The sequence below is a fragment of the Pyrus communis genome, chromosome 2 (genome assembly GCF_963583255.1).
Source record: "Pyrus communis chromosome 2, drPyrComm1.1, whole genome shotgun sequence".
Taxonomy (NCBI): Eukaryota; Viridiplantae; Streptophyta; class Magnoliopsida; order Rosales; family Rosaceae; genus Pyrus; species Pyrus communis.
The window spans coordinates 27,100,281-27,115,982 of record NC_084804.1 but is presented as its reverse complement, the minus strand read 5'-3'; the positions used below and the strand labels follow the sequence as shown (position 1 = coordinate 27,115,982).

Sequence of the window (15,702 nt, the reverse complement as noted above, 5' to 3'; positions counted from 1 at the left end):
AATGAAAGATCGCTTCGATCTTAAAGAAAAGTTTGGGTTCATTATCGGGCCCAAACCCAAAGTTCAAACCTACACTAAGGGGCTGGCCAAAGATGAGGAAAGAAGAGAGAGAAAGAGTCAATTAGTTGACTTACTTCTTTTACCTTTATAAAGGGAGTTTAATTAAAAAGTTTCATTAGGGCTTTTTGTGTGAACTTTTCAACAAGAGAAAAACAAGTCACTCTCTCTCTCTCTCTACACACATACATAGCCAGCCACCAAGAGGGGAAATAGTTGATCATCTCTTCTCCTTTTGGTTATTCCAACATCTATCTCACTACACTAGTGGGTGTGGATCTTTAGAGGTTTTCTACTTTGGAGACTAGAGGAGAATCAAAGGAGTTCCAAATCTATCAAGGTGGAAGAATCAAGGAGGGAGGCTAGACTCAAGGAGTTCCAAGAACAAAGAGCTTGGATGTGGTCTATCCTTGGTCTAAAGTCTAGATCAAGAGGTATAAAACTCAACCTTCACTTTGTTCTTCAATATTTTGTTAGATGCATATATGAACCTATGCTTCTTGAAGGGGATTTGCATGACTATAACTTTGATAATATGTGATAATATGCTTCCGTTGCTTATGTATATAAATTTAGAATTGTATATGCATGCTAGTCACTAGAAATCTCACATAAATCTCATTATTTCCCTTCAATAGATATACAAGTTTTTGGAGGATAAAAAAGGGTTTCACTGAATTTTTTAAAAATATTCTATAAAATACTGAAAAATATCATGTCAGAATTACAAGTTTGAGTTTGAAGATGTGATTGGGGACAGTGACGGCGTCAAAATTCTATGTGAAAAAGGGCTTTTTAGATATGTAATGAGAAAAAATTACGAACCCATAACAGAACAATTGGATAATCTTTACAAAACTGAAAGATCGATTAAATTTAGGCAATGCTAGGGAGACAAAATTTGGAGACAAAATTTGCTAACTAAATGATGTAACACCAATAGAAATGAGCGTGTTTATCACTGTTTAGGTAATAAACTAATCATCAACTTCCATGTTCTTTAGTTTTCAAATTTTTGTTTACAAATTAAGTCTCCCTAGCATTACCCTTAAATTTAATAGAAAGAATCAAAAGAATTGTATGAACTATGTGGGAGGTAGAGAGCAAGGTAAACCACTAAAAAATTTGAAATTATAAAAAATAATAATAATAATAATAATTGATTAGGTTGCTTTAGGTTGTAAATAATAGTTGATTAGGTTGCTTTAAGAATAACATTAAATTGATTTTAAAACTCTCATCCTAAACTCACCATTTCACTAAACCACAAAGATAAAACAAACAAACTCTAAGAAAATATGAGACACGACGTCGTTAGGCTCAACTTCTTCAAGAGGACAATTTAGATCTTCTTCCTTATATCTTATGGTTCTACAACTGTAGGCTTGAGGCTATTAAAAATTTCTATAAAATAGACAGAATGGACATAATTAATAAAATGTTTTAATTCAGAAAAAATTATATTCTTGAATTAAAATACAAAGCTTAGTCTTTGGCTCTTCCCAACTCTGAAGGGTTACAATATTACATTCCTGTCGTTTTGTGCAAGGAGATGACTCTTCCAACCCACTTCCCACTTTTATGTGCCGGGACAAAGGTCAATGCGTATGCTATGCCAAGCAAAGGAGCTCGTACAATGCTTGCGCAGCCTAAATAAGATACGATTAATTAGTCAGTGGTGACAAATAAATAAGATATGATTAATTAGTCATTGGTGACAAATATCTTATTAGCCTCAAAGATATTGGGCAATAAAGTTGAGACAAAAACTTTGCCTTCCTCTATGCAAATCCGATGTTATGGCTTGCGTCACTTTAGTTGCCAAGACCTGATAAGGAAAAACCTAAAACAGATTTTGATCTCATCCAAATTCTCTTTGTGATTTTGGATCCTCACATTCTATCCGTTCATCGTGCATCTTGTGGTCAGAAATCATTACGAATTTTTTTATTTAAAATTAAACACAAACCGTACCTAACGAAAACTAACCACACAATGTACGATGAAAGGATAAGATAGAATCCTCACAAATAGAATCCGGGGAGAATCCTCATCCACCTAAAACCATGTTCTCCAAATATTGCCTCAGACAGCCCCTAGTTTTGGAACATGTGCTATATAATCAAAGTTGTTTGCTAAAAATTGAAATCTACAAGGAGAATGGCTCTCCAGTGCCCTGAAGAGTTGCCTCTAAATCTAATCTTCACTGGCTTTTACTATATATATTCTCTGCCAAAGAATATTGATCTCATTGTTCATACCGTCAATACAATTTTCAATCAGTTAAGTTAAAATTCTTAGAGCTCCACTTTTTGTGACAATTAAATTGTTATAGCATGGAAGGCAAAGTTTTCACAGAAGAACAGGAAACACTGGTGGTGAAGTCATGGGGTGTGATGAAGCAGAATGCTGCTGATTTGGGCCTTAAGTTCTTCTTGAAGTAAGTCTGTTTTACATAACTCGCAAATTTAGCCAATACAAAGCTATAATATAGCACCCAATTCTTCCGTTTCGTTCTTTTTTCATCTGCACTTCATAGTTTATATATGATGTCAAAAGAAAGGTTTTGAACCAACTGGGACTTCCATTTGCAGGATCTTTGAAATTGCACCATCAGCTCAGAAGCTGTTCTCTTTCTTGAGGGACTCTAATATTCCTCTTGAGAAGAACCCAAAGCTCAAGCCTCATGCCATGTCTGTATTTGTTATGGTAAATATAATTAAGCCGCTAGTGTGATACTATTACATACGAGTTAATTATAATTAACTTGGGTTCGATCACTAATCCTTGATTTGTGTTCCAGACTTGTGAATCAGCAGTTCAACTCAGGAAAGCAGGCAAGGTTACAGTGAGAGAGTCAACCTTGAAAAGATTAGGTGGTGTCCACTTCAAGTCTGGAGTGGTAGATGAACATTATGAGGTATATGCTTCACCATAACTAAGTAAATAAGAATAATGTTTGTCCTTGCACGCGAAGTTTTGCGTCCGAATTCTTCTCTTCCAAATATGTGCCTTAGCGAACAATTTATTTTATATATAGGTGACCAAGTTCGCATTGTTGGAAACCATAAAGGAGGCCGTACCGGAAATGTGGTCACCGGAGATGAAGAATGCATGGGGAGAAGCTTATGATCAGTTGGTTACTGCTATAAAATCAGAAATGAAGCCTCCCCTTAATTAGCCACAACTCTTTACAAGTTGTTTTCTTAATTTGTAACTTAATAAGGGGGAAATACTATCTGCCTCTATTTGTTTGGTTGTTTGTTAGGCCGTACCGGAAATGTGGTCACCGGAGATGAGGAATGCATGGGGAGAAGCGTATGATCAGTTGGTTACTGCTATAAAATCAGAAATGAAGCCTCCCCTTAATTAGCCACAACTCTTTACAAGTTCTTTTCTTAATTTGTAACTTAATAAGACGGAAATACTATCTGCCTCTATTTGTTTGGTTGTTTGTTCCTATCTTTTGTTATTATCTAAAACACCCTCAATATTTTAGTGTCGTTCTAAATTAACATCAATTTTTTTAGGATTTTTATCACAAGTAGTCCCTCAAATTGACTTTTAGCATTAAGATGGTTCCTGAAAATGAAAATCAATAAATGTAGTCCTTGGATATTGATGTTGCAAATCAATGTGATCATTCCATTAGAATTTTGTCAAATTTTCAGTTAGTGTGCTGATGGCACATATTTGAACCCACATGTATTGCCACATGGATAAATTATTAAAAGCTTTATAAATTTTAATTAAAATCATTTAAAACTAAACTCAAAGCGATTAAATAAAAAAACATAAAGCTGTTCAACAAAAAAAAAAAAGGTTGCATCTACTTTCACAAGGAGGAAGGCACAATTTGTGCCAAGGAGAGAGAGCCATGGGCAGGCTAGAGGCAGAAAGAGCCAGAATTTTAAATATTTTATAAAATATTGAAAAATATCATGTCAGAATTACAAGTTAGAGTTCAAATAAATGTGATCTGGACAATAACGGAGCCATAATTGTATGTGAAGGAGGGTTTCTCAGATATGTAATGATGAGATGTTTGGTCAAGTCCTTTAATGAGCGAAACCCTCATTTTGTGTTGCTGAGACATGCACCTAAGGAGAAAGTCTTCGGAACCGAAGTGAGCCAAGGAACCAAGTGACATGCCCGCCCTACTAATTGAGTGCCAGCACGTAGCAGTGTTGTCAGTAAGAAGGGGAGCCAACAGTTTTCTCACTTGTTTAGTAAAGTCAAGTTTTTTGCCTTATCTAGCAGGTGACGACAACGTGGAGTTGGCAGCAGAGAAAGACTCAACATTCAAATGAGCCACCCGGTGGTGTGGTATGTAGTGATTTAGTACACCCATCCAAAATGGCTCTGAAAGGAACAAAAATGTGTGTGCCGCACTCACGAGGGATTGCCAGTGAAATATTGGAGGAAGGTGGGGATGTGTCAAGTTCGCATGGCCCTTATGGGTTGGGCCACACATGTGCTTCAATGGCAATTACAATGGGAAGCAAGGCTTACGAACCCATAACATGAGCAGTTGAAGTAATTTTTATAAAACTAAAAGTCCAATTAAATTTAATAGAGAGAATCCAAAGAATTGTATGATACAACTATGTGAGAGGTAGAGAGCAGGTTTACCACTAAAAAGTTTGAAATTATAGAAAGAAAGTACAAAGAAATATGGTTTGAATAGTCAAATGAAAAATGAGGGCAAAGAGGAGGGCTGCAAATAATAGTTGATTAGGTTGCAAATAATAGTTGATTAGGTTCCTTTAGGAATAACATTAAATTTGATTTTAAAACTCTCATCCTAAATGTTATGTTCCTTTCAAGTGCAAATATAAGGATAGTATAATGACACAAGTAGGGTGTCAAACCACATGGACTGATTAGACCTCTACAAATTACTAGCTTTATGTGAACCCTAACTAAACAATGAAACTACAAACTGAATTTGGATTTTTGTTTTGGAAAACTAAAGTAAGCTTAAAATGCAAGAGAATATAAATATAAATGATAGATTGATTTGGAAATAGGGATCTCGATTTCACCATTACAAGCTAATAACGTGTTTATTAAGTCAAAACGTATTCAACTTTCCAATCTGCAACTGGAGTTCGTTTTACTTATTTATGATCATCCATTTGATGTGTGCTTGTGATCAAGTACTCCTAATCTACAACCTAGTTGTGATGTTGTTTGGGCCCAAAATATTATTGTTGGGCCGAGCAGCAGGATGTGCTCGGCCCAAGGTAATGACAAATACTATGGGCCGAATAATAAATCCCGGGCCAGTTGGCAGGGTCGGCCAAATCCTATCCTAAGTAGTCCGGATAAATAGAAAAGGTCCAGGAAGTCCTGGTGCGACCAGGATTCTCAACCGGCAAGGAATAAAGCCTCGAAAAGAAGGAAAATTCAGAATCCCAGTGGGAGTAGGTTTGTTCGAGTTAGAGTCGAAATGGGACAAGGACTCCCAATCCAAATCAGAATTGGTCTCAAGGAATGGGGTGCTATAAATACAAGAAATCATGCAACAGAAAAGGCCCTTCAAATCAGCATACAATTGCCCTGCGCAAAACCTCTCAAACACCTTGAGATTTTTCCTTTTCTTTTCTGCCGACACACCTTCAGTTTGGATAAACAGCACTGTGGAAGCACACGCCGAGCATCTTCAGTTTGGATAAACAGCACTGCTGCCGCAGAATCAGCCGACCAAGAAGCACCTTCAGTTTGAATAAACAGCACTGCGTCGAGGTCGACCGGTTATCTATCTAAATCTCGACCGAAAAGGGTTTTCGAACCTTTGTTGGCAGAGGTCACCTTGCTAGCCTTCTCGGCATAGTCAGGTGTTACGAATTGCATCGCTCGGCGTGCTGGACGCTGAGTGATTGTATGATTGGATACTCGCAAGTAGGTTTCAGGGTTCGGCATTCCGACTGCCGAACTACGTTTACCATCAAGACATACATCACGTTTGAGTACCTGTGCCCATATAGTTTGGTCTCGATTCGACGTGCTTATACTCTTACGAATATAATCACAGTGACCGAATCGGGCTCCGACGATTTGTGAACTCCGCAGAATTAGTAGCCTTGTCTTCAGGCTGTAGAACCCAGAGACCGAGAGTGTTCCTTCCTCGGTCGCAATCATAAGATAGAGAAGTCAACGACGCGCTCAACGCGACATCAACAAATTTTACTCCTCGGCCGAGCTCGGCCGATGAGTTGGCACGCCCCGCATTCAACCGAAGGACGTAGTTAGCTTATTAGTTACTCGGCCTGCGCGCCACGTAGGTTTTGTAATTTTTAGAGTCAACAGATGTTCAACTTAGATTACCAATTAAGAATTCATTAAGAACAAGAAAACTTCAAAGAACCAAGAAGTCATATGGCATGATGTTTGCATAGCAGCTTCTCCATTCATTCACATTTCCACCAAGATTAAGTATGATGTATACTATAACCTTGATTATATAATCTGTAGAAAACCCTAATGGTCATCAAACATTAAGATAAACTAACAAATTAAACTATAAAATTAGTAAATGAAACAAGAAAACAGATTGACAAATTGAATGCTTTAACTTAATAACATAGAATAGTTTCGCAAGGCTCCATTACACAACATGATCACATATAGATATGAAGAACATTAGTGAAATCAAATCCATATAAAAAACCCCTTGATACAATTTTGATGTGGAACTCCCTTAAGAACAGCGCGGCTGCAAGGTTTCTTTGGTGCACTACTACGAAACCATTTATTAGTGTCGCTATGAAAACCGACAAGAAATGTATATTACTGTTGGATTTTAAGCAAAATCCAATAGAAAATGGATGCAGTGGCGGATATAATAAGCAACAGAATTGCTAGTGTCAGGAAATGAATTTTCCGACAAAAAATACTCTAAAACCGACATAAATTGTATTGGATATAACCGACAGAGAATATATTAATAAATGAATAAATAAGAGCATTTATGTCGGATAAAACTGACAGAAAATACTAAAACCAATAGGATTTCTGTCGGATTTAACCAACAGATAATTTGTTAATAAGAATACATAAAAGCATTCTTGTCGGATAAAACCGACAGAAAATATATGAATAATAAAAAAAATATAAACAACCACTTTCTGCATTTTCCATATTCACTGCATTTTCCATATTCACATTCCATTATAATCACTCAATCACATCAAGCATTCCTCATTCAATTGAATCTCTCCCCAAAATTGAATGAAAATTGAAATGCTTATAGTGTTGATGAGATCTATGATAATGGAGAGCTCCTGGTGTGCCAGCTGCAAGTTCTGCACCATGCTCTGCCATTGCCAGTGTGTTGCCGCGCTCTCCTTCGAGCTCTTCTTCTGCTTCTTGGTCTCACACGACCTTCCAATAGCTATTCCAAGTTGCTTCCGGCACATTATCAGGTCAGGATGATGCTTCGCCATGTTCCTGCAACAATAGGGTAAACTAAGCTTCTGTCCAGCAGATCAAATAGGGCCAAATTGCAGTAGAAACAGAATCCAAATGATAAAAAATAGAAAAGTGATAGATAAGAGCAATTGATTCGAACAACGATAATTGAGTTCTATGGAAAGAAACCCAGGAGAAAACTTCGATTTCTGGAAATATTTTGAAAAAACTGAATACAAAATTCTCTTCATATCCTATTTCTACTAGAGTAGAGAAGCCTAGAATTCCTAATCCTTGTTTATTAGGAAATCCGTATTCTACTAGGAACTACCAAATAAATCTTATTCATACTACTTCATAAACCCTGATCCTAATAGGACTACACAAAACATATAGGAAAATTTGAAAAACAAAAAAACATGCAGATACAGACACAAAGGTGATTACAAGAATCAATCATCTCTATAAGATTGTACCTAGATGCCGGGTGCACCTCCTTGAGACTCTCGTAAGTGTGGCAGATTAGCCCTTTAGCTTCAGCTGTGCAGTGATAAGCTTATATTTATATATATTTTATATCAAATTCACTTGTCTTTTCTTAGTTAATTCCTTATGTTTTTGAGTTATTTACTTTGTTTTTGTGTTTTGTAGGATTTGTCAAGTAAAGAAAAGAAAAATAACACAAGTGGAATTTTAAGTAACAAATTCGTCAAAACTGCCTGTGCAGGTCAGCTGACTTTGGAAGCAAGGTGCAGACAGCTCAGAATGAATTAGAGAATGTGCCTTATATTCTTGGAAAGCTACGGATGTCTACTTTCTGGAGAATTTTGCGGATTGTTAATATCATTTTTCTAGAAGAAGTTATGGCCATTTTAACACTGAAAGGTTCTCAAGAGGCTGAGCAGTTTGTAACTGACAAGAAAGCATTGAAAGCAATAAATCCAATAAATCTAGTAGCCAAAACTGATGCAATCAAGAACAAACCAGCTGACACCTATTCAAATATTAGAGGAAATGGAATTAAAGATAAGGATTAAGAGGGAGTAATTGGCATAAAGGCTACCCAAGGAGTTACAATTGTTTTACATTTCCAATCACTTATTGTCATCACTAAATGGCTATTAGTGGGTGAGTTAAGGAGAAGAAAATGATGCAGCAAGAATTGGTTTAAAAGTAGCATTGGGGAAGGAAGGAAAGAGGGAGGCCTCAGTCGATTTCTTTCGGTTTTATTTTCTCAAACTCATGTCTATCTTTTGTTTTAACTTAAGGATTGTGTAACTAAATTTTTAGTAGTTAGGGGCTGTTTGAAGCCCCAAATATGATTACAAGTTTGTTATGACATTTCGTTTGAATTACTTTTATGAACGGATGAAAATTGATTTACTACTTGTCTCATTGATGAATTCTTTATGTGTTTTCTACGGATGCATACTTAGTAAGCATATCTAGGATTCTAATGCTATGAATATGTGTGTGCCTGCCCTTGTTGAATGAGGACCTACATATGTTCTAGAGTAGTACTTGTTAATTGCGATTAACATGTGAACCAATTTCTAGGATAAGTAAGACAACGCCAGTACTTACGATGCCTTATGATGACTCAAACTCTTTTTCTTCTTAATGATTTCTACTTGTTAAATCTATGAACACTCCATTCTAGATTGCATGTTAGGGACTACAATAAGTTGAAAACGCCATTCTCTTAACATACTACATAAGAAAGAGTAATAGGTTGAGTTCTACCATTAAGCCAACTTGAGCATCTTCATCCGGAAATGAAAGGAATTTGAATAAAACATAACATGTTTGCATGATTATTTGGTGGTGGATAGCAATTCCCCTAACTCGTTTTTCTTAATTTATGAACTACTTAAAATCTGTTTCTGTTCTATTTTTGTTTGATTTAATTTAAATAGCAAATCAACTCCAAAAATCCCAAAAATTTGTGTGAGTGTAGCTCTGTCTGTCTAGTGCTTGCATATAAAATTTCGTAGACTTTAGATAAGTGTAAGTCGGTCTAATTATTATTTTTTGGTGGCTGGTCAGTAGGGACAGCAGCCCAATTTTTGTGACATTTTAAGTAGTTAGATAAAACAATCTTCTGCGGGAAAGACCCTTATTTTCATATGCTACAATTGACAAATCTTATTGTTAATAAGGAAAATTAATAGGACATTTGTGTGCTACTTTGTGGTGTGCTTTTAATCCTATCATGCAGTCTGGAAGCACAAGAGCTTCAGCCTCTCAATTGAATCTAACAATGTGACAACTATGCTTGAACTCATGTCTGAATTATTTCACCTTGTCCTTTCCCAAAGGCTCTCAGTTGCAAGTGTTGAACTCGACAGAAGGAAGGGAGGGGAGAAAAGGGGGAAGGAAGGGGGAAGGGAGAAGGAAATGAGGAGAGAAAAGAAGAGAAGGAAATGTGGAGAGGAGAAGGAAGGGGGAAGGGAGAAGGCACCGGCGCAAGGAAGAGATGGAGAGGTATTATGTTGGAAAATTTTCATTACTGTCGGTTAAAATCGGCAAAAACATTTTTTTTGAATATAAACCGACAAAAAATTTTCATTCCTGTCGATTATAACCAACAGAAAAAAAATGGCGGCAAAATTCCCTCCCAAAATTTTGTTAAGATTAAAAAAAATAAAATAATAATTGTTTGGTTTAATAAATAATATGTATTTAAATAGAATACGATTTTAAAAATTAAATAAATAATTGTTTGGTTAAATAGATAATAACCCATGTAAAATATGCAATAAAGAAACAAAAAGATAATTGTACAATGAAAATGTCATCACACAAACTAAATATTGTCTAATCAATACTTGAAAAACATAAATAAAAATTTAACACAAATTACTTTTCATACTTCAAAATTTAGGCAAATTTAACGGAAATATGCATTCTACGAAGCTAGTTTCAATGATCTAACCATCAAACTTGTTTGTAGATACTACAAGATCGCATACATAAAAAATTACAAAAAAAAAAAAAAAAAAAAAAAAAAACATTCAGAGATTAGGTAACGGAACAAAAGTTTTCGACGGTTATAAACAAAAAATCACAATTTAACGGTTATTTTAACTTCGGTTTTGATGGTTTTTTTACAACTACACTCCTCAATCCTATAAGAATGCAATGAACAAATTCGATCTTCAATTTAAAATATTTACACTAGTGGATACCACAAAATCCTATTTTATACTTAATGGAAGTATAATATTAACTTTAAGTGTTTGTTCAATCTACCGTTTTGGTGCGATATGCATTCTATGAAACTTTTTTCAACGATCCAACCGTCAAACTTATTTGTACATACTCCGAGATTGTATACGTAAAAAATCGTAAAAAATAAACATTCAAAGATTACGTAATGGAACAAAAGTTTTCGACGGTTATAAACGAAAAATCACAATTTAACTGTTATTTTAGCTCCGATTTTAATGATTTTTCACAGCTACATTCCTCGACCCTATAAGAATGCAATGAATAAATTTGATCTTTAATTTAAAATATTTACACTAGTGGATACCACAAATCTTATTTTATATTTAATGTAAGTATAACATTAACTCTTAAGTATTTATTTAATCTACCGTTTTGATGTGATAGATATTATACAAATTTTTTTTCAATGATCTAACCATCAAACTTGTTTGTACACACTCCGAGATCACATACGTAAAAAATCACAAAAAACAAACATTCAGAGATTAGGTAACAAAACAAAAGTTTTCTACGGTTATAAAGGAAAAATCACAATTTAACGGTTATTTTAGCTCTGATTTTGATGATTTTTTACAGCTACACTCCTCAACCCTATAAGAATGCATTGAACGAATTTGACCTTCAATTTAAAATATTTACACTAGTGGATACCACAAAATCTTATTTTATACTTGATGGGGAAGTACAACATTAACTCTAAGTGTTGGTTTAATCTACCGTTTTGATGCGATGCACATTCTACGAAATGTTTTTCAACGATCCAACTGTCAAACTTGTTTGTACACACTCCAAGATCACATACGTAAAAAATCGCAAAAAACAAACATTCAGAGATTAGGTAATGGAACAAAAGTTTTTTATGGTTATAAACGAAAAATCACAATTTAACGGTTATTTTAGCTCCAATTTTGATGATTTTTTGCAGCTACACTCCTCGATCCTATAAGAATGCAATGAACGAATTTGATCATCAATTTAAAATATTTACACTAGTGGATAAATCTTATTTTATACTTAATGGAAGTATAACATTAAGTCCTAAGTGTTTGTTAAATCTATCAATTTGATAGGATATGCATTCTACGAAACTAGTTTCAATAAGAGATTATTCTGGCGGTCATCCAAAATTTTGCTTTGTTCGTGTCGGTTATATCTAACTGGGCCATGAGTGAAAAAAAATTTAAATATGTGTTTATTTATTTATTTTTAATCAATATAACATTTTAAAATAATAAAATCAGACATGATAGACTTCACCAGATGTTTATGTGTGTTTATGTGCTAGACAATGTGCTTTATGGGCATAGAAATTTTTTTTTTGAATTTCTTTGTATCTTTTTGCTTGCCTGTGAGGGAGCATAATCCTTATTACAAAAATGATAGAGCTTCAGATTGTAGTCAGTTGTTATTATTCTCTCAAAAAATTTATGGCTCGTGGGAATTGTGTGACAGCCCGTCCCGGACTTTTAGCACCGTAGGGGTGAAATGATGGTTTTGCCCCTAGTATGGTTGCTTCGTTGTGTGGTTATTTTTGGGCTTTGGTTGGTGGAGTTTGGACCACACACATATCACACTCACCCTTTCTCTCTGCCCTGTCCTGAGTCCCTCTCTCTCTCCCTTTCCTATCCTTTTCGTACGGACACACCCAAAACTCTTGAAACCTTCACAGATCAAGGAAACAAATTACATATTCGTGCTCATGAGGTCCTTAGGAGTTCAACCATACCCATTTCAGGTAAGGATACCTTCGTTTTCACGTCAAACTCGGGATCCCCCGATTTGGTCACTGTTCATGCACACATTAATTCTTGTGTTTTTGGGAATTTCAAGCTTGTAGGAAGCTTGGTGAGGTCCTTAGGAGGCTCGGGGTGGTTCGTTTGAAGGTTTTGGACGTCGGGATCGTGAGTTGCAGGTTTGGCCGGAGTTGGTGGTGTTTTCCCGGTGAGATTCCGTGGGTTTTAGTGCTTGAAAGTGGTATGGAATTGTTCCTCTTGTTGTAAGCTTCATTTTGGTACCAATTTTGTGAAATTTGGTTGAAAAACGAAGAAGTTACAAGGTTTTAAAAATTTCCCGGTTTTCGGGTGCCGGCGACGGCGCCGGAGTTTGGCCGTAGAAGATGACGGAATATTCCGTCAGTTTGGACAAAATATTCCTAACGGCGTTAACGACATCAGTTAGATTTAATGGAATATTCCTGACGACGTTAACTGATGCCGTTAGTGTGCCAGGCACGTGCCTGCGCGTGGGCGGTGCGTGTGGCCGTGCCTTGGCCGGCGCGTGGGGTCGCGTGCGGTGTCAAAAAATTATTTTAAAAATATGGGGATGTTCCTGAGGTTGAGTAGATCACGTTGGTGTATTCATCCACCCCATTTGAGCCTTGTATGAGAAGTTATTTCGTATGGTTGGTTATGTGCTTTAAAATTAACGTTTTTATAGTTGTTTCGCATATAGGTGAGACCTATCGCGAGGACGAGTGCGGTCACTCGAGGTAAGGGGGTTACGACCCTTCTACATACCAGTGAGTGGGCTTTTGGTTTTCCGTATATACCTATATACTTATGTTTTTCCCAGAAAGTGAAATGAAACGTTTATACGTTTATATGCCATGCATTATGTTTTCCAATTTATTTATGCATTATTAGTTGCATATCTATATGTGTGTTGGTGCTGCGGACGCACAGGTAAGTGCCAGGTGAGTTATGGTTTATTTTTATGTTCAGTAGTGATTTGAGATGCATAAAGAGCTCATAACCTGCACCCCCGGTGTTAGTGCTCCCGCCCAGAGTTGGGCACAGTCCTTCACGTGATGTTCACCTCCCGCACCGCACGCTCATCTTGGATCCAAGTTAGGTGCACAGTCCTGTCGTACAAACCACTTTAGGTGGTTCCGACTCGTAGGTGACCCGCGATTATTCGCCCAGCCTTCACGTGATCGTAGCACTTGAGCGTACTTATATTACACCCAGTCCTGTCGTACAAACCACTTTAGGTGGTTCTGACTCGTGTGCAGGTATAGTTAGTGAGATGGAGATTTGAGCTCTAGATTCAGTGATGCGTGAATTATACGCACACAAATTAAACCCTCTTTTTATCAATTGTAGTAAGTATGTAAGTAGGGATCGTTCTGGACCGAGGATTAGGAGGGATTGTTAATCACTTGGATTTGACTCAAAAACATAAAAACAAAGTTAAAAACGTTCACAAAGACTCAAAGGACTCAAAACAAGTTCAAAAGACTCAAAACTGCCTAAAAACACTAACTAGGCAGTTTCTGACCTTAAACCCAATGTTGGACGAATTTAAGATTATGGCTTGATTCAAACGTAAAATAACAATATAAAACACTATACTAGACTCAAAGAATGAAAAACTAAACTTTAAAACACTAAAACAAACCAAAAGACTCAAAACAACACAAACACACTCAAATCTGCCTAAAAACCACTTTCTGGGCAGATTTGAGCACAAACACAAATTTGGACGAATTTGTGTAACAAAATGACTCAAAACTCTTATAAACACAAACTAAGACACTTTCTAACTAAATTAGACAATAAAGTAAAGGGGGATTTTAATTTGACGAAAATTGAAATAACGAAACAAGTTTAATAAACTAGACAGAATGTAAATATGAATGCGATGAAAATGAATGGATGAATGCTAGCTAGAAGGTTCTTCTCCACACATGTTACACTTGCATAATAAAATGATTTCCAATTGCATTTCAATAAACCATGAATTCTCAACACCCCAAGTTAACCGTGATGCACTAATTAACCTTCAAATCTTCCTAACGTTATTGAATTGGATGGGTTAGCGCATACAACAATTCAAAACATTCCCCACAAGTCCCCTACATGATTGCATAATAGAGATACAAGCAAGAATCATTACGCTCTATGAAAATTATAAGTGTTGACGAGGCATTCGTTACTATGGAATACGCATGAAACTTATGCCAAGAATTTGTTTAACGCGATTGTTTATAAGCAACCTCCACTACTTGTGAATATAAGTTCGTAACTATTAGGTGAAACTCACTTATATTCTAGCGTCATATTCATGCATGAAAATTAAGCGTGCACTCTCAATAAACATACATAAATAAGTTATCAATCAAACGGTTAAACAAATTGAATCACAACTTATGAAACGCAATTAGAAGTAATCAAATCAAAATGCAAGCATAAACATATATTTCGAATTTCCTCATAACTTTGAAATCAAAGAAACACCTAAACATTCCAACAACTCAAACTTGAATTGTATGAACGTTTAGGCACTCTTTTCTTCCATTCCTCATACGTACAAAACAAAGAGTATTGAAATTAAACATTGAAATCAAAGAAACACCTAAACATTCCAACAACTCAAACTTGAATTGTATGAACGTTTAGGCACTCTTCTCTTCCTCTTCGTTGTAGCACAAGGTCTAAGGATAATTTGATGGTGTGAATGGTTTGGGGAGTGGTGAAAATGGAAGGATGGTGTTTGGATTGTAAGGGAGTGGTGCCTCAAGGCCACGGCACCAAGGGCAGTTTGTGATGGCTACATTCTGAAATGGAAGAGTTGTGTCGAATGGGTGAATTTCTGGCACAAAGGCCTTATTTCTGTGGTGAATGGATCCCCCCCTTTGTGGCTGCAATGAAGGGTTATTTATAGGTGAAATGGGGGGAACATGACAGCTAGGAGGGTGGTGGAAATCTGGAATGGTGATGGGAGATGCATGTGGCTGATTTATGCATGTGATTAAAGGGTGGAAATGCATGTGCTTTGAATAAGTGGCTGCATGTGCAAGGGGACAATCTGGAAATGAGATGGGAGATGCATGTGTTGAAATGGTGGTGCATGTGCTGAAATGAATGTGTTTGCATGTGACTTAAAGCTAGGGTGAATGATGATAAATGCATGTGGCTGGAAATAATGAAGGGTGAATGTGCATGTGCTGCAATGGGTTGGGAAAACATGTGAGGGAATGATTAAGGTGAATGAATAATGAAA

The 15,702-nt window shown here is 36.2% G+C and overlaps 1 protein-coding gene across 1 annotated transcript; it reads left to right on the top strand.

The window, feature by feature from the left end:
• The first annotated feature begins 2,255 nt into the window (after positions 1 to 2,255).
• Positions 2,256 to 3,371, top strand: LOC137726186 (anaerobic nitrite reductase HBII-like). The gene is made up of 4 exons (XM_068465068.1): positions 2,256 to 2,497; positions 2,652 to 2,766; positions 2,861 to 2,977; positions 3,098 to 3,371. The coding sequence occupies exons 1-4, from the start codon at positions 2,394 to 2,396 to the stop codon at positions 3,236 to 3,238; spliced, it is 477 nt and encodes a 158-aa protein (XP_068321169.1). The 5' UTR covers positions 2,256 to 2,393; the 3' UTR covers positions 3,239 to 3,371.
• Positions 3,372 to 15,702: the final 12,331 nt, after the last annotated feature.

Coding starts and splice junctions, on each gene's coding strand:
- LOC137726186 (XM_068465068.1), top strand. CDS start 2,394: ATGGAAGGCAAAGTTTTCACAGAAGAACAGGAAACACTGGTGGTGAAG. Junction 2,498..2,651: donor GGCCTTAAGTTCTTCTTGAA/GTAAGTCTGTTT, acceptor TTCCATTTGCAG/GATCTTTGAAATTGCACCAT. Junction 2,767..2,860: donor CCATGTCTGTATTTGTTATG/GTAAATATAATT, acceptor TTTGTGTTCCAG/ACTTGTGAATCAGCAGTTCA.